This window comes from Microcaecilia unicolor, chromosome 1, assembly GCF_901765095.1.
Source record: "Microcaecilia unicolor chromosome 1, aMicUni1.1, whole genome shotgun sequence".
Lineage (NCBI taxonomy): Eukaryota > Metazoa > Chordata > Amphibia > Gymnophiona > Siphonopidae > Microcaecilia > Microcaecilia unicolor.
Genome location: NC_044031.1, coordinates 305,191,612 through 305,216,953, shown reverse-complemented (window position 1 = coordinate 305,216,953; position 25,342 = coordinate 305,191,612). Strand labels below are relative to the sequence as shown.

Here is a 25,342-nt window from a genome sequence, read left to right as displayed (position 1 = left end):
TGTCATGTGTACAGCTAAAGGCTTCCTGGTATTTTGCAATACTTCTTGACTGACCTTTCATTCAGGAAGTAGCCTGTCTTGCCCGCTTCAGGTACATCAAACATGAAGCTAGGGTCATTTCTCCTCTTGGCCAAATTTCAAATAAATTTCACAAAGACTGTGAAGGGAGAAAACTTCTTTTGGTGGCCCTCTTAATACTTGGCACCTACTAATGACCATTTTTCTCTTATGTCATACAGCTGCTTTGATATAATCTCACTGATGCCCGAAGCTGTATCTAAGTAGTACAGGCCAGGAAGGTTCGGCTCAGCTTTGAGTGCTTCTAGTTTCTGGAGGAGATTTTCTAATCCCTGTAACTAGTAATTATCTTTATTTGTGACCTTTAGGAAATCCCTTATTCTCTTCATCAATGCCTGTTGGATAGCTCCTGGACTGCCATAGCAGTCTCTCCCACATTTCTTTCAATCCTCTGGAGGGGTCGTGCAAATATGCATCTGGTAATCCCTGCACACACTCAGCCGACTGTTCCCAGCCATTATATTATCAGGTTCATTTCTTTGCTCAAGGTGGGCTTCATAATTGCCATGATGTCCTTAAACTCAGATTTCCATCTTCTAAACATTCCACCCTATTGAATGCTTTTTCAGCATTGATTGCAACACACTTAACTTTTGTTTTATCCCTCTGGATTTGATCTAATCTCTCTTCTTATATTGGCTCCCAATATCCTCGCTTCACAAACCCTGTTTGATCCCAATGTACAATTTTCGGAAGCAAAATTTCCAGCCTTGTCACCAATACCTTGGCAAAGATTTTCATGCAGTGTTTAGTAATGCAATTGGCCTGTAACTAGCAAAGAGCAATGGATCTTTCCCTGGTTTGGGAAGAACCATCACGTGCACTCTATACATACTAACAGGTAAAGAACTATCTTGGAGGAGGTCAATAAACAAACAGGCTAAAAAGGGGGCAACTTAATCCACTATGCCCTTTTAAAATTCTGATGGAAATCCATCCTCCTCTGCAGTCTTCCCTGTTTTTAGATACTTTATAGCTGTCGCAACTTCCTGGGAATCTATATTCCTGTTAAAGCCATAGTTGATCCTGCTCTGAGATAGTCAACAAGGACATCTTGTCTAAATAAGCATCGATCATAGACTGGGTGGTTTCACTTTCTGATTTCTACAGTGATTCATAAAATCGCCTGAACTCCTCTGCGATTTCCTTATTTCTGCTCCCTCTGGGGTATCCACTCTATTGGCTATTGTCATGGCACTTTACCAGAGCAGCGCGAGCCGTGATGCCATCCCAGCCATGAGTGGTGCACCCACGCTTTCCTCCTGCAGATTGGGCAGCTCTTGATGTATTGCAAGCGTGCTCTTCACGCTAGCCCAAACCGTGCTGTCTGCCACTGTACTGGATGATGTCAGACGCCCTCAACCTTATCTGCGGCCTTGGCGCATTGCCCAGAGCTTCAGCTACTACCCATCTCTGTAGTTCCTAGTGCACTGTTCTCCATCTGCCTTACTACTTGACATGAACCTTGACTGGACACCAACGCTGACCTGCCCTGCTACCCGCCTTGGACCTTGACCGGATATTTATTTATTTATTGCATTTGTATCCCACATTATCCCACCTATTTGCAGGCTCAATGTGGCGTACATAGTTTTGTTAACATTGTCATTACAGGGTGACAGATACATTTAACATTGTGCAGAGGTTAAATAAGGGTAGAAAGAGGAAGGAAAGGAATGATTAAGGTAGTTATAGTAGGTGTGCTATCTTAACTGAGTGGATACCAACGTTGACCTGCATTGATGCCCTCCTTGGACCTTGATTGGATACCGGTGCTGACCTGCTTTGCTGCCCGCCTTGAACCTTGACTGGATACCGATACAGGCCTGCCTTTCTGCCCACCTTGGATCTTCGTGGATACCAAAACTGACCTATCCTATTCTCTGCTTTGGACCCTGCCTGGGCATCATCCTTATCCTGCTCAGTAGATAGTGTGACTCACTTCATCCACTCCTTATTCAGCTCTACTTCCCATGCCTCAGCCCTTGCCTACTGGTCTCTCTGCTGCTCCTCCTCCTCCAAATCCCTTTGGCCATCCGAACCTGGGGGCTCAACCCAAGTCCATTTAGTAGTGGTTTATGGACTTGTTCTTTAGGAAACTGTTTAACCCCTTTTTAAACTCTGCCAAGCTAACCGCCTTCACCATGTTCTCTGGCAGTGAATTCCAGAGTTTAATTACACGTTGGGTGAAGAAATCTTTTCTCCGATTTGTTTTAAATTTACTACACTGTAGTTTCATCGCATGCCCCCTAGTCCTAGTATTTTTGGAAAGCGTGAACAGACGCTTCCTTAGCATCCCTCCGGACCGGCCCAGGATTGGACTGATGGGTTGTGCTCGCCTACCAGCAGGTGGAGACTGAGAAAAAACTCTGACTCTAGATAGCCAATAAGAGCCCTGGTCATGTGACCTTAGCCTCAGTATTTTCTCAGTCTCCCAGCAGGTAGGAAGCGAGCCCATTAGTCTCTTCTCTACTATATAGGTTTCTTTTCTGTGTATCTTCATTTCTGTGCCTGAGAAGTATTGATTAGAGGCTTTTCCCAGATTTTATCATTATTTGTAGCCTCTGGGGTGTTACACTCGGGTGTCCCGAGTCCCTCCCCCCTTCCTCCCCATCTCCCTCCTGTGCAGTGATAATTATTAAAAATATATACTTAAAAAAAAAAATAAAAAAATAAGAGGGAAGGGCCACCCTTTCTGAGGAAAGGTGTTCGCCTTTGGGAGAGGCAGCCAGTGTAATTTAAAAGAGGAATCTTTTTTCCCCTCTGACCTAACGAGCATTGAGCTTTGTTTGAGGCAGCTGTTAAAAAAAAAAAAAAAAAGAGAGAAAAGAGCTGTAAGTCAAACAGCCAGCCTAAGTAGAACTTGCAGTCTATTGATTGGGGCCAGAATTTATTTATTTCTGTTTATTTTGCTGAAGCTATCGGTATTTTTTCTTGGGGAGCATTAAAAAAAAAAAAAAAAAGGCTCCCGCGCGAACCGCGCCGGCGCGTGCACGCGCGTGCTCGTGTCTTCAATATGTCAGAAAAGTTGAAACGATGTTCTGTATGTCAGCGTCGGGGAGTTAATTCCTCCGGCGCTTGTAAGTACTGCACAGCGCATGATTCCTCCGTCCCTTCGTCGGTTTCGGGGGCCAGTGCGGCGGTTCTTCCTTCTCCCTCGTTATCTTTGCCGCTGAGTGCGGAGGCCTCAGGCGCGGTATCGGGGGGTGTTGCTGGAAGTTTGGCGCGAACGGCGGCCATTTTGGTTCCTCCTCCGGTTTCTCCTTCGGGGGGTCAGTCTCTTTCCCGCACTTCAGGGGCCTTAGGGAATCCAGAATCAGGGGCGATGGTGCAGGCTGCAGGCACTCAGGCAGGGGGATTTCCTCCTGAGTTTGTGCTGCAGATGTACCGCGCTTTTCTTATGCAGAAGGACAAGGCAGGAGCAGCAGCGCCAGGGGATCCTGTTAGCTCTGTTCTCCCTCCCAAGAGACCTAGGGATTGGGACTCACAGTTGGAGGTTTTTTCTCACCAGGATCTGGATATGCCCCTTTTAGAGGAAGAAGAGGGTCTTCAGGACCTAGCAGATCCTTCTTGGGAGGATTTTCCCTCCTTGGATTCAGACTCAGTGCCCTTGCCACAGGGGGAGGATCCCTCGGTGGCTAGAGTGTTCCACAAGGAGGACTTGCAGGAACTTATTTCCATGGTAGCCTCAACGTTGCATTTTGAGGATCCGCTCCCTGTCTCAGAGGTGAGGAAAATTGATGTTTTGATAAAGGGATCTAGGTCTTCCTCTAAAACTTTCCCTATGCATCAGGATATTTGGGAGGTTATTAAGGCACAATGGGAGGCCCCGGATGCCGTTTTTCGTTTCTCCAAATCTATGAATCGGCTTTATCCTGTCCCGGAGGCGGATGGAGCTCTGCTTAAGCTTCCCGTGGTGGATGCCGTGGTCTCGGCGGTTACTAAGCGCAATACGGTCCCTGTGGATGGAGGGACTGCTCTGCGGGATGCTCAGGATAGGAGGCTAGACACTCTTCTAAAGAATAGTTTTCATGTTTCTTCTCTGGCAGTGCAGGCGGCCATCTGTGGTTCTTTGGTGGCCAGAGCTTGTTTTCGTTGGGCGGAAAGAGTTTTGGATAGATCTTCTGATGATCTAGGTGCTATTGATGTAGAAGTGGCCAAGATTGAGACGGGCTCTGCCTTTTTAGCCGATGCCCTATATGATCTGTTGAGGGCATCTTCTAAGTCCTTGGCCTTGGGGGTCGCTGCACGTCGCTCCCTCTGGTTGAAAGGGTGGTCGGCGGATGCAGCCTCTAAATCTAAGTTAAGTAGATTCCCTTTTCGGGGTTCTTTCTTGTTTGGAGAGGAATTGGATAAGTTGGTGCAGTCTCTAGGTGATGCTAAAGTTCCTCGTCTCCCGGAAGATAGGCCTCGGCTGCCTAGTCGGGGTGTTTTGTTTGGTCGTCGTGGTATTCGTCCTTTCCGTAGATTTCTATCTGATAGGGGTCCTCAGACACAGAGGTCTCGATTTTTTAACAGAACTCAGTCCTTTCGGGGTTACCGAAGAGCAGGTAGATTTTCTTCCGCGAATTTTCGCTCCCCGTCTCGTGCTTCCCAATGAAGGTGCGAAGGACTCTCCACTGGTCCCTGTGGGAGCTCGTCTTTCACAGTTCTATCAGAGGTGGGTCCACATTACTTCGGATCAGTGGGTCTTGGACGTTGTTCGAGACGGTTATGCCTTAGAGTTCGCAAGGCCTATTTCAGAAGCCTTTCTGGAGTCCCCCTGTCGCTCTCGCTGCAAAGCGCGGGCGGTTCGGGAGACTCTGCAGAGGCTCTTAGATCTTCAAGCAATTTATCCAGTTCCTCCCTCGGAGCAGAAGCGGGGTCGCTATTCAATTTATTTTGTGGTCCCAAAGAAAGAAGATGCTTTTCGGCCAATTTTAGATCTCAAGGCTGTCAATCGGGCGCTCAAGGTCACAAGCTTTCGTATGGAGACTCTTCGCTCCGTCATAGTGGCAGTTCGCCAAGGAGAGTATTTAACAGCATTAGATCTCACAGAGGCTTATTTGCATATCCCGATATATCCGGCTCACCAACAGTTCTTGCGCTTTGCCATCCTAGGAAAGCATTACCAGTTTCGAGCTCTGCCCTTTGGTCTCGCGACGGCTCCACGCACGTTTACCAAGGTTATGGTAGTGGTGGCAGCGGCTCTCAGGAAAGAGGAAATCCTCGTTCATCCTTACTTAGACGACTGGTTGATCAGAGCGAAGTCTTATCAGGAGAGTTGTCAGGTCACTCAGCGAGTGGTAGCTTTCTTGCAGTCCCTAGGTTGGGTAGTGAATCTGGCCAAGAGCCGGTTGGTTCCCTCTCAGTCGCTAGAGTATTTGGGAGTCACCTTCGATACAGAGAAGGGTCGAGTTTTCCTCCCGCAAGGAAGAGTCTTGAAGCTCAGGTCTCAGGTTCTGGGATTACTTCATCAGAAAATCCCGTCGGCTCGGGATTATCTGCAGGTTCTCGGTTCGATGGCAGCAACAATAGAGGTAGTGCCCTGGGCCAGATTGCACATGAGGTCTCTTCAGTGGTCCCTGCTCTCCCGGTGGTCTTCTCAGCGACATCCTCTCACGATGAAGTTGTTACTCCGTCATCCAGAACGCAGCTCTCTTTGCTGGTGGCTACGGATGAAGAATCTCTCGGCAGGAATGCCGTTGGAGTCTCCTCGGTGGATACCATTAACAACAGATGCCAGTCTCCGGGGCTGGGGAGCTCACTGCCTGGACAAGTGGACCCAGGGGCTGTGGTCCCCGCTGGAAGCAGCTCAATCCATCAATTTCTTGGAGACCAGGGCAATTCGGTTAGCCCTGCAGCACTTTGGTCATCTCCTAGTAGGCAAGGCGGTACGAGTTCTCTCAGACAATGCCTCGGCAGTGGCCTACATCAACCGCCAGGGAGGAACGAGGTGTCATCTCTTGTATCAAGAAGCGGAGAGTCTCCTCGCATGGGCGGAGGTTCACCTCTCCGCCATATCAGCCTCGTATGTAGCGGGGGTCGACAATGTGCGGGCAGACTTTCTCAGTCGACACACTCTCGATCCCGGGGAGTGGGCTCTCAGCGATCAGGCTTTTCACTGCATAGTGCAACGCTGGGGCACTCCAGTTCTGGATCTGTTCGCCTCAGGGCTCAACTCCAAGGTCCCTCGGTTCTTCAGTCGTCGCAGGGATGTCAGAGCGGCAGGGGTAGACGCTCTGTTACAGCAGTGGCCCTCCGGTCTTCTTTATGCGTTTCCGCCATGGCCTCTAATAGGTCGTCTCCTACAGAGGATCGAGGAACACGAGGGGCCAGTGATTTTGGTGGCTCCAGACTGGCCTCGGCGTCCTTGGTACGCGGATCTCCAACGTCTGTCGGCAGGGGTTCCTCTTCAGCTTCCCGTGCACAAGGACTTGCTGGTGCAAGGACCAGTACCACATCCAGATCCGGCTCGATTTTGTCTTATGGCTTGGCTCTTGAACGAGCCCGGTTAGCTAAGAGGGGTTTCTCAGCACCTGTGATTTCCACCATGCTTCGTTCTCGTCGGCGTTCCACCTCTCTGAGCTATATTCGTACTTGGAGAATTTTTGAGGCTTGGTGTGCAGAGGCGGGCGTTGTCCCTTTCCGGGCGTCCGTGGCTCAGATGTTAGATTTTCTGCAGCGAGGTTTTGATAAAGGACTTTCTCTTTCTTCACTCAAAGTGCAGGCGGCAGCTCTCTCCTGTTTCAGAGGTCGCATTCGGGGTAAGTCTGTCGCCAGCCTCCCCGATGTGGTCCGTTTTTTGAAGGGGGTAAGTCTTCTTCGTCCTCCAGTCAGGGCGGTGTTTCCATCTTGGGATCTCAATCTGGTTCTCACGACTCTAACAAAACCTCCTTTTGAGCCTTTACAAGCTTGTTCTTTGAAGGATTTAACGCTTAAGGCACTGTTCTTGGTGGCTATTGCATCTGCTCGGAGGGTCTCAGAGTTGCAAGCTTTTTCCTGTAGATCTCCATTCCTGGAATTCTCTAAAGAGCGCGTGGTCTTTCGGCCAGTTCCTTCCTTTTTGCCTAAGGTGCTATCTCGTTTTCATCTCTCCCAGTCGGTTTTTCTCCCGGTACTGGGATCGGCCTCAGGAACACAGGAACAGCGGAACTTGCGTACTCTGGACGTTAAGAGAGTCCTTAAAAGGTATCTCGCGGTTACTGAAGACTTCCGTCGCTCGGACCGTCTCTTTCTTCTTTTTGCGGGTCACCGCAAAGGATTGTCAGCTTCTAAGGCAACTTTGTCTCGCTGGATTAAGGAGATGATAGCGTCTGCTTACCTTTTATCAGGCAGACCAGTTCCGGAGACGGTTAAAGCTCATTCTACTCGAGGACAGGCAGCCTCTTGGGCAGAGTGCTCCTTGGTTCCGCCAGCGGAAATCTGTAAGGCGGCGACATGGTCCTCTCTTCATTCATTCTCTAAGCATTACAGGCTGGATGTTCAGTGTCGTCAGGAGGCCATCTTCGCATCAAGAGTGCTCACCGCTGGTTTGCGGGGGTCCCTCCCTTAGGACTACTGCTTTGTTACGTCCCATCAGTCCAATCCTGGGCCGGTCCGGAGGGATGCTAAGGAAGGAGAAATTAGACCTTACCTGCTAATTTGCTTTCCTTTAATCCCTCCGGACCGGCCCAGGCCCCTCCCGTGGTATCTTTCAGAATATATATATTCCACTTTACTGTGTACAGATTTTAAACTGTCGTCTACAGAGCGATTTCTGTGAGTTAGACAGTCTTAAGAAAATGCTTAAAGGTTCTACAAGTTACAAGGCTATATCTTAAATATTCTGCAAGTTTTCCTGTTTATATCTTTTCACAGTGAAATAAATTCGTATATTTATATGCTCATAAATCTGTACATAGTTGGCCATACCTCAGCTCTACAATGAGTTGTTGGTGAGCCCAAGATCACGGCTCCGCCGTATGATAAGCACGTTTTGTTTGCTAGTGCTTTCTGGCTGCTTATATTCCTCATGGCACAGAAGATAGGTCTGATCTTTCCTTTCTGCTTTGTTATTCAAATACTGAGGCTAAGGTCACATGACCAGGGCTCTTATTGGCTATCTAGAGTCAGAGTTTTTTCTCAGTCTCCACCTGCTGGTAGGCGAGCACAACCCATCAGTCCAATCCTGGGCCGGTCCGGAGGGATTAAAGGAAAGCAAATTAGCAGGTAAGGTCTAATTTCTCCTTCACATCCACCTGTTCCACTAAACTCATTATTTTATATACCTCTATCAAGTCTCCCCTCAGCCGTCTCTTCTCCAAGCTGAAAAGCCCTAGCCTCCTTAGACTTCTTCATAGGGAAGTCGTCCCATCCCCGCTATCATTTTAGTCGCTTTTTGCTGCACCTTTTCCTTCGTCTGCTCTCTGTATTTAGAAAAGACCCTAGTATCAAGTAGGCTTCTCCCATGGCATCCTCTTTCCCCCACCTGGACTACTTAGCCTTCCTGTTCTGTTCATGACTTGAGGCAGGGAGCTAGAGGAGTGTACTGGGGCCTGGAAACTTCTTGGCCCCTTAAATCCCAAGAGGACATTGGGAGGGGAAGATTTCAGACTGGGCCAGGGATCTACAGTTCCTATTCCCTCTGATGGATGACCTGCCTGATGAGGAGGACCTACTGTATATGTTGACAGCTCTTTGGGTAGCCTGACTCCAGAGGAAGAGCAACTATTCCCACTGAGGGAAATGAATTGCACCTGAGAAATTGAGTCCCCCAGTGCCAATCTTCAAGGGCATTAGATGACCCTTCACTTCACCAAGTCCTCTCAAAGATGGTCCTTGTGGAGTAGGAACCTCCAGAAGCAGTGCTTAAGACTCCTACGATCATGGCCAAGCTTTATCCCTTTCTGTAGAGAGTCTGTTCAGGCTTGACAAAGTGGATGCCTTGGACACAGCTGAGACTCAAAGGACAACAATTCTTGTTAAAAATAGAGCAGCCTCAAGGTCATTCAGGACAAGAAGGTGGAAATCTTCTAAAGCAATCCTCTGCTTTGTGTGCTGTTGGCATCCAGGTATCTGTTGGGGGGGGGGGGGGGGGCTATGTCAGATTATTGCCGTGGGTTCAGCAGCTTCCAGAAGTCCAGAGGTTACACATTTGGAGTAGGTTATCACCTTCCTGTTAGATACACCATATGATCTGCTGTGTTTGTCATTATGGTTCGTGGCCTCAATGGTGGTAGTAAGGCATTAGTTGTGGCTACATTCTTGGGCAGCAGCCACCAGTTCAAAATCTCCTCTCAGCAAGCTCCCATTTAAGGGGAAGATTTTGTTTGGCAAAGACCTAGAAAAGCTTGTCAAGGATCCAGAGGAGGCTAACCTTTAGTGGCTGCCTGAAGACAGGACCAGATCAACAGATCAAACAGCGGTCTAATCTTAAAAACACATGATCATGTAAGCCAAGAAAGCAACAACTGTACCAGCCTTCCTTTCAGTCTGGTTGATTCTGGGAGAAAGGCTCAACCCTTTCATGGATCTAAGAAGATAAGGAATGGTGGGATTCCTATTTGAGGAGGAGCCCATATATTCCAATGAGATACAGCAGGTTCATGCTGGGCAATACCCATGGTGGAGAGGGATCCTCCATTTGTTTTCTCCAGCTTGGTAACCATGGAGTAATCTGCAAAGGCTATTCCCTGGAGTGTACTTTAGTGCCCCCTTGTGGCCCGGCGCTCAAGTGCCAAGTAGTGGAGGTGATATTTACAAGGTTTCTTTAGCTGGCGGCAGTGGCCCCAATTCCAGGGGAGAAGCAGGGCCAGGGATACTACTTCTTCTATTTTGTGGTTCCAGAGCGGGACAGTTCATTCAGATCCATCCTTCACTTTAAAGGAGTTGGCGTTGTTTGTGAGTCTCATGTTTCCATATGTGTCAAAAATGTTTGTGAGGCTAATATTTATGCACAGAACAACATTCCAGTTCATGTGCAGATGTATACCAGCACTTTATGGACACTCAGAAGCTTACCATACCATACCAACACCAAGTCCAAGAACTAAAACTGTACCATAGTAAGCCATGAGACGTGCCCACTGCAAATATTCTAGAACATCAGTACACCTTCTCCCAACTCAACCCCCCAGCATCTGCCAGTCAGCCCCCTTTTCTCATTTCTACATCTGACAATTAGCCCCCTTCTTCCAGCTCCAGCATCAGACCCTTCTTTTAACATGGTACCTCTTGACTCCAATTCTGATCCCCGCTATCTGTTCAATTGCCCCGTTCTCCAGCCTCCTTGACTCTCTGCCATCCCAGTCTAGCATCTCCCATCCTGTCTCCTATTACTGCTTTCTATCCAGCATCTCTCTATTTTCTCTGTCCCTCCCCAACATGGTCCAGCATTTTTCCTCTCCTCCCCCTCCCCCAGTATTCCAAAATCTGCTGTCTCTCTCTTCTTCTCCCCCTCTTGCCTTCCCCTAGTTCACTCCCTCCCTCAAACCTCATTTACTCTTGTTGCAGTCACAAGTATCTACAGTAAAATGAAGCAGAATGAAACAGAGCCTTACGTTGAAGCACTCTGCAAGACTTCATTGGTCCCATCCCTTCAGCAGCAGGAAATGCACATCAGAGGGCAGGACTGGCAGAGAAAGAGGATGAGATACTGAATGTGAGAGGGCAGAGGCCAGAGCCATAGAGACGGCTTATTTCCCTCCCTGCTGTTTGCTTAAGGAAGCAACATAACAGTGATGACCTATATCAACAATCAGGGAGGCACAAGTTCTGTAGTGTGGCACAGAAGATAGACCTTCTGTTCTGGTGGGTAGAGTAACACCCGAAGGCAATTTTGGCAGCCCACATAGTCAGCATGGAGAACATTCAGCTGGGTTTCTCAGCAGGAAGTTGCTGGACCCAGGTGAATGGAAGCTGAGTGCTGAGGACTTCCAGCTCATCAAGAATGATGGGGTACACCACATTTCAGTGATAGACTTGATAATGATACATGAGAACACTAAGATCCCCATTTCTTCAGTCAGTAGAGGAAGCAAATGTCCTGCAGGTCAAAGCTTTCTTCCAGGCCTGTTTCACCAGGGTCTCTTCTACATCTTTCCACTTTAGCCTCTGATCGGGCAGATCCTTGGGAAGATAGTCATCCCTCTCTGGTCCTGCTGGTGGCCTCAGAATAGCCCAGGTTGCCTTGGAATATAAATCCAATGAATCTAGTAGTGGAGTCCTCGCTCCCTGTTGCAGCAAGGCCCAGTTCTGATGGATGACCTGGATTCCCTTTTAGCTTTTGATCTGGCCCTTGAGAGGCAGTGACTGAGTAGAAAAGGTTATTCCTTCTCTCTAGTTTTGACCCTACTGAAGGCTCATAGCTGTTAAATAAAGGATCGCACAACACCTTAGGGTAGGCAGGAATGAAGCTCCCCTCATTGATCATTGGGCACATTTAGGCCATGATACCAAAGATTTACAATTTGTGGTTTTGCGATAAATACTTTTGAAACAAGGGGGAGATATTTCAGTGGTCCTCTTACAGAGTGAGCAGCAACTTATTTTTAGGTGGAATACCATAGAACTTCACGGACTTAATAAGGAGGTTGAATGGGCACATGTGTGATGTTTGCATTCAGTATATATTGCATCATCTCCGCTCTCAATCCCACAGTAGCTTGGGGTGCTTGGTTTGGCACCCTGGGGTTGGAGTCGCTAGCCCGGTGGATACATTGGAAGTGTTTTTGTTACATTTATTGGTAAAATATTGTTATTATTGTTTTTAATGAGTTTGGGTATTAATTCATGGTTTGAGTGATTGGATGTTCATTGGGATTTATCGTAGTTTGTCTCCTGAAGTGGCTAATGGAGTGAAACATGAGCTTGTGTTGAGACTAAGAGATTAAATTTGAAGCCTTTTGACAATGGATTCTCTGTGTCTCTGAGTTGGGCTTTGGTTGTGTGAGACAGCAGAAAAAGGGGGGACACAAAGCTTCCACAATAGACCCCTAAGGAAGGCTTTATGCCGAAACATGGCCCGTGTTGGGTGAGGTTCACTTACGCCTGTGGGTCAAGATTGTACATTTATTTGAACAACCATTGAAGAATAAATTGATTCTTAGAAACTTGGGCTTCATTTTTTGACTGATTTTTCTTGAAATATATTACTTCCACTTTTCTTGTTTCCCCTTGGTTGTGTGAGTCATATGAACATTGTGCAAGAGCACCATAAGAAGACTGTGGGGATTTGTCCACGAATGCAAGCTATCAGTCAGCTATTAGATGATTATTTTATAAAAAGATACTGGAATGCTTCAATTTGATGAAGGGGAAGACTTTAAGAGAAAGCAGGACTCCTGCTGTGAGTGATTATATTTATATGTATAGAAGCCTATAATGGAATTTTGGATGTATCCTCGACCAGTCTAGTATCCACAGAGTTGAAGATTTATTGGACTGTTGATTGAATGATGCAGTTACTCAAATATGTGATACACCGAGTTTGTGTTATGTCAGTGAAACAGGGAACAGCTTAGAACAATTGTTTTCATTTCATGTATTTACTTTTGTATCAATAAAGATTTGTATTGTGACGTTTATGGTGTTAGAATTTACATTTATGATTAATCAAATAAGCTGAATATTCATTAGGAAAATCCTGAAAACATGACTTGTTCGTAGTTCTCCAAGATTGCAGTTTAACACTCTTTCCTTGGACCTTGTCATTTTTATGGTTTGTAGGTGATTTCAAATACTGTAAATTCCCTTCTTCTCTAGAGTTCCCAACACCACCAACAGCTCTGTGGGTGCTTGAGCATCTCCAATATTGAAACACTCCTTGACTGTATCCAGGAAGTAGTAGTTTCCATTGGGTTTAGCAACCCAATAATTTTGAAAAGTTGACTTCTATGGTTTCAAAAGGAATAAATGTACTGATGATGACATCATGGACTGGATATAGGAGATCCATTGCAGAATGTCACTGGTCAGGTCATGTTTAACTATTTTTTTTCTCTCCTTGCCCTTTTCTTCCTTTGCAGAAACATCTTAAAAAAGTGGACTATGAGAAAAAGATGATTGAGCGAAGGAATCGGATGATTGAGGTAAGGATAGAGGAAGAGAGTGTCCCAGTCCCCTCTCCCCTTCTCCCTTTGGTGCAGATTTGTTCAGTCCTGCTAATATACCAGAGCTTTCTGGGATTTGTAATTCCATTTCTCTAAATAAAGTTTTTTCACAGTCTTCTATTTGCTTAGTTTTCACTCTGAGAAAATCACAGGCAGTCTTCTAAGCAATTCTATAGGCTATTTTTATCCCATCTGTCTAGCCCCCTCCTATCAGCCTCCCTGATAGTCTGTGTATTTCTCCTGTCACACTGTCCCTTTGCCTCCTTTCCTTGTAGAGGAAGCTCCGAGAAATGATCAGAGGGGTGACGGCATTGCTGAATCACCGAACAGTGAGTTGTGCTTGTAAAAGTTTTAAACAAAATGAATCATCCCTAAAGTGTACTGTTGAAAATGTCTTGGAATAGCCAGTGGAATCTATGGAATTTAATTACTTGGGTGGGCATAAGTTTCCAACAGAGTAGCCAACAATGTTTCCATATCATCATGCTGATCAATCCATAGACTGGTGGGTTGTGTCCATCTACCAGCAGGTGGAGATAGAGAGCAATCCTTTTGCCTCCCTATATGTGGTCATGTGCTGCCGGAAACTCCTCAGTATGTTCTCTATCTCAGCAGGTGGTGGTCACACACAGCAGCAGCTCTGGCTAGGTCTCCAAGCCTAATTCTTAGGTTTTGTTGAGTACCTGGGGTTGAGGGCTCATCTTGAGCAAGTGCAAACCTGGTGGTGCCAGGTCCCTCCTTTTCTCCCCCCTCCCGCTGGCTCCATTAATAAAAAAAATTTTTTTGGACGTCCTTTAAAGGCGTTTATTTCAACTTTTATATCAGCGTTTATTGCAGCTGCTCACTGGGACACCAGTTCATTACAGCTCGGAGCGATAAGCAGGTAATTTTACCTTTTTATAGTGGCAGGGGGTTCCCCGTTCGGTCTCCACGTGGCTTATGGCGTCGGAGGGCGAGGGCGCGAGGATTCGCTCCCCGGACCGCGTGTGTGCGTCTAGAAGGGATGCGGGGGGTTTCAAAGCCTGAATCGCCTTTGTTGGGCATCAGTTTGGAGTCCGGTCAGTGTCCCAGTTCTTCCTCCGGTGCGGCGGTTTTCCCCGCCATAAGCGCCCATCCCCCGCTGCTCGCCCACTCTATGTTGGCCGGCCACTCTGCTCGGACGGCTTCTTCTTGGGCCGCTCTCAAGCTGGGAGTCGTTAATGCTATGGTCGCCCTTGATTCGGGCGACAGCAAGAAAGCGGCCAAAGTTAAGCGCCGTTCTTCCCGCGCGGCTCCTTCTCGGAGTTTTGCGCCGGACGCCATTTTGAATGCGCAGCATGTTTCTCCCCCGCTCTTGCGAGCGCCGGTTGAGGGTGCGTCTAGGGCCGTGACCCAGGCGGCAGAAGTGCACAGTCTAGGGGGTTTCTCCCCTGAGTTCATTTTGCTGCTGCATCAGGCTTTTCTTATGATAAACGCTGCCCCGGCTCCCCCCTCTGATCAAGGGGCTGAGGCCTCCGGAAGCAAATGCCCTCGGGTGGACTTCCAGGCCCTAGAGGACTCGGTCTCCTCTGATGTAGATGAGGGCAGCGTATCTGAGTTCTCCCAATGGTCCTTTGGGGATTCCTTGGAGGAGACAGATTCCCGCTCGGATGGAGCGGATGACCCCTCTGCAGCACGGATCTTTCGCTCAGAGGATTTGCCCAACCTGTTAGTGCAGGCCATGAGCATTTTGAAGATTTCCTCTCCGGAGGACGTCTCTCTCTCAGCCTCTGTTGGCTCTGCCATTATGCGGGGGACTAAGCGCCCGCCTAGAACCTTCCACGTGCATGAAGCCATGCACACCTTGATTTTGGCTCAATGGGATTTCCCAGAAGCGAGCCTTAAAGTGGCTAGGGATATGTCCCGCCTCTATCCTCTGCCTGAAGGTGAATGGGAAGCCTTTCTTGGGCCTACCGTGGATTCTTTAATCACTGCGGTGACTAAGAAAACGGCGTTGCCGGTGGAAGGTGGCACGGCCCTAAAGGACGCCCAAGACAGGAGTTTGGAGGCAGCTTTAAAGTCATCCTTCGAGGCTGCTGCTTTAAGTTTACAGGCCTCAATTTGTGGCTCCTATGTGGCCAGGGCGTGCCTGACGCTTGCGCAGCGGGCTTCCCCTTCGGATCCTTCCTTGAGGGCTGATTGGCCAGCCCTGGAATCGGGCTTGGCCTACTTGGCAGGCTGGCTGTATGATGTCTTGAGAGCCTCGGCTAAAGGTATGGCTCAGACAGTCTCTGCACGGCGGTGGCTTTGGCTGAAGCATTGGTCTGCTGACCACGCCTCTAAGTCTCGCCTGGCTAAGTTGCCTTTTAAAGGCAAGCTGCTCTTTGGGGTCGAGCTGGACAAGATTGTGACCGATCTCGGCACGTCTAAGGGCAAGAGGTTACCGGAGGTCAGGGCTCGGGCCAATGGTGCCCGCCCCGGTTCCTTCAAAGGACGGTTTCAGGAAGCCTGTCGGTACTGCCCGGGCAAGTCGAGCTCCTCTGCCCCCTCTTCCATCAAAAGGAATTTCTCCCCCAAGCAGCATTCCTTTCGCAGAGACCGCCGTCCCGGAGGTTCCTCCTCCGGTCCTCCCCCAGGGTCTCGTACCCAATGACGGGGCGCTGGTCCATGGCCCAGAGCAGATTGGAGGACGCCTATCCTCGTTTCTGGGCGAGTGGACCAGGGTAACTTCAGACGCTTGAGTGCTAGAAGTCATCAGAGACGGCTACAAGCTAGAGTTCTGCCGACCCTTAAGAATCGGGTTTGTGCACTCTCCCTGCAAGTCTCCAGTCAAGCTGTGGCAGTGCAGCAGACTTTGGACAATCTGATCCGCCTGGGTGCAGTCGTTCCGGTGCCAGAAGGTCACCCTGGCAAGGGACGTTACTCCATTTACTTTGTGGTACCTAAGAAAGGAGGTTTTGTCCGGCCTATCCTCGACCTCAAAGGGGTCAATCGGGCCTTGGAAGTTCGGCACTTCCGGATGGAGACTCTCCACTCTGTTATAGCGGCAGTGCAGGCAGGGGAGTTCCTGGCATCCTTGGACATCAAGGAAGCTTACTTGCATATTCCCATCTGGCCTCTTCATCAACGCTTTCCGCATTTTGCAGTTCTGAGGACACTCCCAGTTCAGAGCCCTCCCTTTCGGGTTGGCTACTGCTCCGCGGACCTTCTCTAAGTTATGGTGGTCATCGCGGCCTTCCTACGCAAGAAAGGAGTACAAGTCCATCTTTATCTGGACGACGGGTTGATCCGAGCCCCCTCTTATGCAGAGTGCGGCAGAGCTTCAGACCAGGTGATTGCTCTTTTGAGCTCCCTGAGGTGGATCATCAACTGGGAGAAAAGCCAGCTGCGCCCGACTCAGTCCCTGGAGTATCTGGGAGTTCGATTCGACCCCCAAGTGGGCAGAGTGTTCCTGCCAGACAATCGGATTGTCAAGCTTCAGGCTCAGTTGGACAAGTTCCTAACAGCCTCCTCTCTTCGGGCTCGGGACTATGGGCAGCTGTTGGGCTCTATGTTGGCCACGATGGAAGTAGTGCCCTGGGTCAGGGCCCATATGAGACCTATACAGCTCTCTCTGCTGCAGCGATGGACTCCAGTTTCGGAGGATTACGCTGTGCGCCTTCCCTTGGATCCAGCGGTGCGCAAGGCGCTGAGCTGGTGGCTGAGGCCAGACAAGCCGTCCGCAGGAATGCCTCTTGTGACCCCGGAGTGGGTTTTTGTCACGGTGGATGCCTCTTTGTGGGGCTGGGGAGCCCACTGCTTGGGAAGGACAGCGCAGGGGCTCTGGTCCCCTGCAGAGGCAGAGTGGTCTATCAACCTCCCGGAACTCAGAGCCATTCGGTTGGCGCCTTTGGAGTTTCTCCCGGGCCTGGCGCTGAAGCCAGTACGGGTCCTGTCGGACAATGCCACGGATGTGGCCTATGTCAATCGCCGGGGAGGTACCAGGAGCGCCCCTCTAGCCAAGGAGGCCATGAAGCTATGCCTGTAGGCGGAAGCAAACCTGGAACAGCTGTCGGTGGCCCACGTTGCAGGAGTCATGAATATTCGTTCTTGGACATCACGAAGCGCTGGGGCCAGCCGAGCCTAGACTTGATGGCGTCTTCAGCCAATTGCCAAGTGCCGCGCTTTTTCAGCAGAGGACGGGACTCTCGATCTTTGGGAGTAGATGCTCTTCTCCCACAGTGGCCGACACAGGAGCTCCTCTTTTTGTTCCCGCCTTGGCCCATGTTGGGCAGGGTGCTAGGCCGGGTGGCAAAGCATCCGGGCCTGATAATCCTGGTGAGTCCGGATTGGCCCAGACGTCCCTGGTATGCGGACTTGATCAGGCTCTCAGTGGACGGACCTCTGCAGCTGCCAGCGGAGCGGGGCCTGTTGCATCAGGGTCCTGTGGTGATGGAGGATCCCTCCCCCTTTGGTCTTATGGCCTGGCTATTGAGCGGCAGCGTCGGAGCAAGCAGAGCTTCTCAGACAAGGTCATCACCACTATGCTGAGAGCGAGGAAGCGCTCTACTTCTACTGATTACGCCAGGGTTTGGCGTACCTTTGCATCGTGGTGTGAGGCAGGCTCACTTTCTCCCTTCACTGCTCCAATTTCATCAGTGTTGGCGTTCCTGCAAGAAGGTCTGGAAAAAGGCCTGGCGCTCAGTTCCCTTAAGGTCCAGGTAGCGGCTCTTGCTTGCTTCAGGGGTCACCTGAAGGGTGTTTCCCTGGCATTGCAGCTAGATGTGGTGCGCTTTCTCAAGAGAGTTATTCTCCTGCGCCCTCCTCTGCACGCAGTGGTACCTGTGTGGAATCTCAATCTGGTGCTAAGAGCCTTGCAGAAGCCGCCTTGTGAACCCTTGTCGAGGGCATCTCTGAAAGAATTGACGTTGAAAGCAGTCTTTTGGTGGCTATCACTTCAGCCAGAAGAGTTTACGAGCTCCAGGCGCTATCATGTCGAGAGCCCTTTCTGCAGTTCACTGAGGCAGGAGTGTCTATTCGCACAGTGCCTTCCTTCCTGCCCAAGATTGGTCCTCGCTTCCATGTGAATCAGCAGCTCTGTCTACCCTCCTTTCGTAGGGACGACTACCCAGAGGAGTACTCTGCTCTCAAATATTTAGATGTGAGACGAGTCATCATCAGATACTTGGAAGTGACCAATGATTCCGGAAGTCGGATCATCTGTTTGTGCTGTTCACAGGTCCTCGTAAGGGTCTGCAGGCTGCCAAGCCTACAGTGGCACGATGGGTCAAGGAACCCATTGCAGCGGCTTATGTGGCCGCAGGGAAGGTGCCGCCTATCCAGCTGAAGGCTCACTCCACTAGAGCACAGGCGGCCTCGATGGCAGAGGCCGAGTCCGTCTCCTTGGAAGAGATTTGTAGGGCTGCAACTTGGGCATCGGCTCATACCTTCTCCAGACATTACCGCTTAACTGTGGCTGCTCGGGCGGAGGCCCGGTTTGGAGCTTCAATGTTGCGGTCAGGGATTTCTTTGTCCCGCCCTGGGTGAGTACTGCTTCGGTACATCCCACCAATCTATGGATTGATCAGCATGATGATATGGAAGGTAAAATTATGTATCATACCTGATAATTTTCTTTCCATTAATCATAGCTGATCAATCCATAGCCCCTCCCAGATATCTGTACTGTTTATATTCTGGTTGCATTTCAGGTTCAAGTTTAGTCTTCAGTTCCTGTTCAGGAGGACTTCGTGTTCAAGTTTTTTTCAATTGGATTCTTCAGGAGTTGAGACGATTTTGTGTTACAGTGAGCTGCTGCATTCCTCTCCCCTCCGTTTTACGGGGCTGGATTGAGACCTAAATTCTGCCGGCGCTCCCTCCCGCTTCGTGCGGCCGTAGGGCAGCTTTGTACCCCTCCTGCTTCGGCGGTGTTAGGGTCAGTCAGCTCCTCTTGCGGTTGCAGGATAAGCCAGATCCCCCCACATCGGCGGGTGTGGTGTCCCTCCCCCGCTCCACGGGGATGAGCTGGACGGATTCCCCTCCCCCACTTGTGTGGGGATGAGCTGGGTTGATTCCCCTCCCCCGTTTCGGCGGTGGTGAGCTGGGCAGAGTGTCCCTTAGTGGGTGTAATTCTCTAAGTGCTGAGTCCTGCGGATGGAGCTTTGATATCGACATACTGAGGAGTTTCCGGCAGCACATGACCACATATAGGGAGGCAAAAGGATTGCTCTCTATCTCCACCTGCTGGTAGATGGACACAACCCACCAGTCTATGGATTGATCAGCTATGATTAATGGAAAGAAAATTATCAGGTATGATACATAATTTTACCATGGCTACTGAATTCTGACATGTGCTTAAAATACTGTTGTTGTCATAAATTTTTGTTTCTTTTCAACTAGTCCAAAAAGAAACACAAAGGGCTCTCAAGAATGGAACAAGTACTCTTTATTGATGACCCGACATGGGCCGTATTTCGGCGTAACCTAATGCTTGCCTTATGGATCAATGCAACAGAGCAACACTAAATACTTTTGGCATGTTTTCTTGGTGTCCAGCTTTGCACTAGGAATTGTTTCCGCTTTCAGTAAGTTTGGATTATTAATTTGATGATTTACTGCAATGTGAGCAACTACTCAAGTTTTAGCATTGCTTTGTTGAATTAACCTCTGAGGCAGGAGTTAAATTATGCTGAAACACGGCCCCTGTCAGGTCATCAATAAAAGAGTACTTGTTCCATTCTTGAGAGCCCTCTGTGCTTCTTTTTAGACTGCTTGTGCTGTGTACTTTCATCTTCTCTGTTGCTTTTTTTTTTTTTTCAACTAGTCATATTACTCGGATTCCATTCCAATCAATCTCCAGTTTGGTGGGCGTTATCTAACCCAGGCCCTGTGTGATTTGGGTGCAGAGTAGCTGGCCCTGGCAGGCTGATCATTCTTAAAATGGTATAACTGGAGGAAGGGACCCTGTCTGCAGAAAGCCTACATTGAAAATAAATGAAGTGATGAACGTTGCAGATATGGTATATCATAGCTAGGCAAATTAGAATATTGGCTTTTTTGGGTTGATAGGGAACAGGATGACTAAATTCAGAACCAGCCCTCTGTGGTGGCAGTTTTATGTGAACAATAAACCCATATAGAGAGCTGTTCTATAACAGCGTGCCTATATTTAGATGACTATTCTATAAAGGAAAGTAGCATAGGCATAAAAGTTTAAGGGGTACCTTAAAATCACCTCGCTCCACTCCACCCGGGCAGCAGCAGTGGCACTCATAGACTGCCTGCAGCCTGCACTTGGGCTTTCTCTGTGAACTGTCCTGCCCTTCACAAAACAGGAAGTTATGCCAGAAGGGGCGGGACCGTTCACAGAGAAAATCCCGGTGCAAGCCATAGGCAGCCTATGAGTGCCGCTGCCTGGGCAAAGACTGGGGGAAGATGATTTTAAGTTACGGGCAGGGATGTGTATGCAACATACGCATCTGGAATAAATACGCCAATGAAAGCAGGTGCTTACTTTCTTTTATATGTTTACTAGTCAAAAAGGCCCGTTTCTGAAACCTATGAAATGGGCGCTAGCAAGGTTTTCCTCGGAGTGTGTATGTTGAGGGCCGCCGAGAGGGGGGGACAGGGGGGACAAAATTCCCCGGGCCCGGCCTCCAGGGGGACCCGGCGCCGGAGTCCCACTCCGCCCTCTGTCATCAGGACCTCGCACCTCCTGGGGCCCTGCGGCGCTTCCTGGCGCTCCCTTCCTCGTTGCAACGCTCTCATCTTCATTTTTCCCAGCCGCCCTGCATGTAACAAGTTGCAGCGGCGAAAACGCAGGCCCGCCTCTTCTTTAAGCCCTTCCCCTTCTCTTTCAGCATGCACTGATGCAATTTCCGGTTTCCGCGAAGGCGGCACAGTGCACGCTGAGAGAGAAGGGGAAGGGCTTAAAGAAGAGGCGAGCCTGTGTTTTCGCCGCCGCTACACCTTTTTAAATGCAGGGCGGCTGGCCTGGAAGGAAGGAAGGGCTGTCCTTCGTTGTCTTCATTTGTGGGTAGCATTTTTATTTATTCTCACTTATATTTTCAAACGTGCCGGCTTGTGCAGCATAGGAATGTATACAGAGGAAGTATAATAATGGAACAACTTTTTGTAGTAATGTGTCATTTGGAGGGGCTGTTTATAGGGACTCTCTAGGTGTTGTATTCGTGCAGGCATTTTTTTACTCCTGGTAAAGGGTCACTAAAACAGACATCATTTATGAGATTCAGGTGCTCAACACTTAAGAGTTTTTATCTGCTTATTTATTTACTTATGACACTTATGTGCTGGAAACCTGAGGGCACAGCTGGGGCTGGGAACTGAAACTTGGGGGAGGGGGGTGAAAAGGGGGGTAAGTTGGGGCAAGTCACTGGACATGGAGGGGAAGGGAGGGAGGACAGGGAGCAAAGGAGAATCACTGGGGATGAGTAGGGAGGGCAGGGGAGCAAGGAGAGTTGCGATGGATGGAGGGGAGGGGAGGAGAAATGCTGGACATGGAAGTGAGGGAAGACAGGAAGGAGATGCACATGGATGGAGGGGAGAGGAGAAATTCTGGATATGGATGGAGGAGAGGGGAGAATTGAAATGCTGGATATGGATGCAGGGGAGGGAAGAGAGGACATGAGATGAACATGGATGGAGGGGAGGCGAGAGAGGATAAATGCTGGACATGGATGGAGGAGAGGGAAGAGAGAGGAAGGAGATGCATCCTGACGGAGATGAGGGAAAGGGAAAAGAGGAGAAAAACTGCACATGGCTGGAGAAAATAGGCAAAAGCTGGATCCACTCTATACCTCTTCCAGTCAAGTCCGCGGAGGACCCAGCTTTTACCTATGGATGTAGGGCAAGAAATGAAGAAGAAAGTAAAGAAATAAATGGAAAGGAAACCCTGGAAGTGGAGTTAAGGGAGCAGATAGCAACAGAATCAGAGACTGGGACCAACATGATCTGAAATACAGTCACAAGACAACAAAGGTAGAAAAAAATCATTTTATTTTCATTTTAGTGTTTGGAATATGTCCAGTTTGAGAATGTACATCTGCTGTCTTATTTTGCAGTGTATAGCAATGTTCTGTTTTTCTGGTATTGTGCGGCATGCAGAATCTGTATGCTAATTTGGTTTCTCTCATTTTGGGTATACTGGGGAGGGGTGGGTGGCTCTGAGAACTGGTCTGCACAGCTCCCTGCAGTTGCTAAGACCAGCCCTGTCCGTCGTCGACCGTCTGCCACCAGGCCGGGCCCCCTGCATTGAAATCACAGCGCCTCTCACCTCCGTGTGAAAGTGCTACAGGCAGCAGCAGATCGCCTCCCTTCGGGCTTCCTTCCCTCACTGTGTCCCGCCCTCACGGAAGTTACGTCAGATGAGGGCGGGACACAGGGAGGGAAGGAGGCCCGAAGGAGGGAGGCAATCTGCTGCTGCCTGCAGTGCCTTCACATGGAGGTGAGAGGCACTGTGATTTCAATGCAGGGGCCCACTGGTGCGCGGAGGGGGGAGGGGTGGTGGGGGAGCGGTGGCGACCTTGGGGGGGGGCCCGGGAGGGCCTTGTCCCGGGCCTGGCCCAGTCTCTCGGCGGCCCTGTGTATGTTTCAGAGAGTGTGTGTGAGAGTGACTGTGTGAGAAAGAGAGTGAATGTGTGTGTGTGTGACAGATATTTGATAACCCACCAATTCTGAAACAAGTTTCAGCGGTTTACGATCCAATAAAAACAATGTAAAAGAAAGGAACGCCATAATAAATAAGACAGAGTACTCAACCATACAACACATATTCTAAGTCTAAAACTAAAACAAGAGCTAAGGACTAAATCCTACATTCTCTTGACTGCTGAGGCAATGGAGACCCAACTGGCCTTGCTGTGGATGTGTTTAATTGAATCCCAATGCCAATTCAAACAAGTGGGCTTTAAGGACAGATTTAAATTTAGGAAAAGATAATTCTGATCACAGAGAAAGAGAGCTAAAAAGAAATAAGCTGAACTGTGAGTAGCTTCCTAGGAGATGGAAGTACCAGGCGATGGGAATCTAAGGAATGCAGTGAATGCGAGGGAGTGTAAGGAATGGTGACAGAACAAAGATATAGAGGGGAACCCAAATGCATCAATCTGTGAGCCAAGCATAGAACCTTAAACCAACATCTGTAATGGATAGGCAACTAGTGTAATTGAATAAGAAGTGGGGAAGGGTGATCCAAATGTTTAGCATGACAGAGAAAACTAGCAGCCGAATTGTGAAGGGTCTGAAGACGGTGAAGAAGGTAAGGATGTATCCCACAATAAACAGTATTACAGTAGTCTACATGGGTAATGACAAAAGTGTGAATAAGTGTATGAAGTGCAGGGAAGTCAAGAAACCTTCTAATTGAGCAAATTCGATAAAGCCAGTAAAAACATTTTTTGATAATCTGAGAAACAGGGGCATAGCTATGGGCGGGCCCAGGCCTGCCCACCTAGTTTTAAGCGTGGTTGAATTAAAACACACAGAGCAAAGCCAAAGCAGCAGCCTTCCACTAATTCATATCTACTGTTGTCGCACTGCTGCTTACTCAGCTGATCTCCCAGTCCCACCTACCTTTTGGGCAGACTTGGCACGGCAGTGAGTCAACCACACTGAATAAATATGGTCGCATCTCTTGACTTCGTGGTGACCTACAGCATGCTTACCGTCCTCTTCCTTCTCAGCCCCCTGTGTGCTGATGACTCATGTTCCATCCCACGCTGCATGCTCAACCTTGTTCTCACGGCTCGTCATCTTCTCAACAGGCTAAAAAATAGCTGCATGCTCAGATGCAGGCGCCGGGAATTGGGACCATGCAGCACTGACTGCTCCTCCCCCCCCCCCCCCCCCCCCCCCCCCCCCGGGCCCGGACCACAGATGGAAAGCCTGGTGCCGCCTGGGTGGGTAGCAACAGGCGCGGTTTCTTAGCTCTCTTACATTGTGCCTTAGTGCAGTAGCATTCCCCAGCGTCCCAGTAGTGCCCCACGGTGGGCCACAACACACTCTGCCTGAGTCAGCTACAGGAGCCAGGTTGTTCTGCACCACGTGGCAGTTGCAACTTTACTGCAAGCAGCTGCCCAGCACTGCAGTTAATAAAATTTGAAATACTTTTTCTTTTTTTAACATCATCATGTAAGTTTTTTATTTTTTTGTACTCAAAATGCTGGCTGGTGATGGTGAGATTCTGGGTGGGGTAAGCACCAGTGGCGCACCAAGGGGAGGGCGGTGGGGGCGGTCCGCCCCGGGTGCCAGTGGGTGGGGGGTGCTCCGCTCCCGCCGCCTCCCTTGGCCGTTCCCGCGGCACCGCACATTAAAAAAACCGGCGAAGCAGCGTCGCAGGCAGCGCCTCGTGCCCTGCTTGTAAAAAAAAAAAATCAAATCTCCTCCTCGTCTTGACGTCTTGACGTCGACTCGGGCCTTCCAATCAAATTGATTGGAAGGCCCGAGTCGACGTCAAGACGTCAAGACGAGGAGAAGGAAGGAGATTTGATTTTTTTTTTACAAGCAGGGCACGAGGCGCTGCCTGCGATGCTGCTTCGCCGGTTTTAACGTGACTGAGGTGGGGAAGGAGAGGGGCGAAAGGGACTCCGGTGGGGGTGTTCAGAGGGGAGAAGGGGACTGGGGTGGGGGTCTCAGACAGGGGAAGGGAGAAGGGGACTGGGGTGGGGATCTCAGAGAGGAGAAGGGAAGGGGAGGGGAGAAGGGGACTGGGGTGGGGGTGTTCAGAGGGGAAAAGGGGTGGGGAGAAGGGGACTGGGGTGGGGGTCTCAGACGGGGTAAGGGGAGGGGAGAAGGGGACTGAGGTGGGGGTCTCAGATAGGGGAGGGGAGAAGGGGACTGGGGTGGGGATCTCAGAGGGGAAAAGGGGAGGGGAGAAGGGGACTGGGGTGGGGAGAAGGGGACTGGGGTGGGGGTCTCAGACGGGGGGAGGGGAGAAGGGGACTGGCGTGGGGGTGTTCAGAGGGGAGAAGGGGACTGGGGTGGGGATCTCAGAGGGGAGAAGGGGACTGGGGTGGGGGTGTTCAGAGGGGAAAAGGGGAGGGGAGAAGGGGACTGGGGTGGGGGTGTTCAGAGGGGAAAAGGGGAGGGGAGAAGGGGACTGGGGTGGGGATCTCAGAGGGGAGAAGGGGACTGGGGTGGGGATCTCAGAGGGGAGAAGGGAAGGGGAGGGGAGAAGGGGACTGGGGTGGGGGTGTTCAGAGGAGAGAAGGGGACTGGGGTGGGGGTCTCAGACAGTA

General features: G+C 49.7%; 1 protein-coding gene across 1 annotated transcript in view; it reads left to right on the top strand.

Annotated features, from left to right (window-relative positions):
- Positions 1-25,342, top strand: part of DESI1 (desumoylating isopeptidase 1) — a 295,492-nt gene that overhangs the window by 116,704 nt on the left and 153,446 nt on the right. The window contains exons 7-8 of the mRNA XM_030213735.1: positions 13,065-13,127; positions 13,424-13,477. Coding sequence (XP_030069595.1) covers positions 13,065-13,127; positions 13,424-13,477 — 117 coding nt within the window. The remainder of the gene's footprint in view (positions 1-13,064; positions 13,128-13,423; positions 13,478-25,342) is intronic.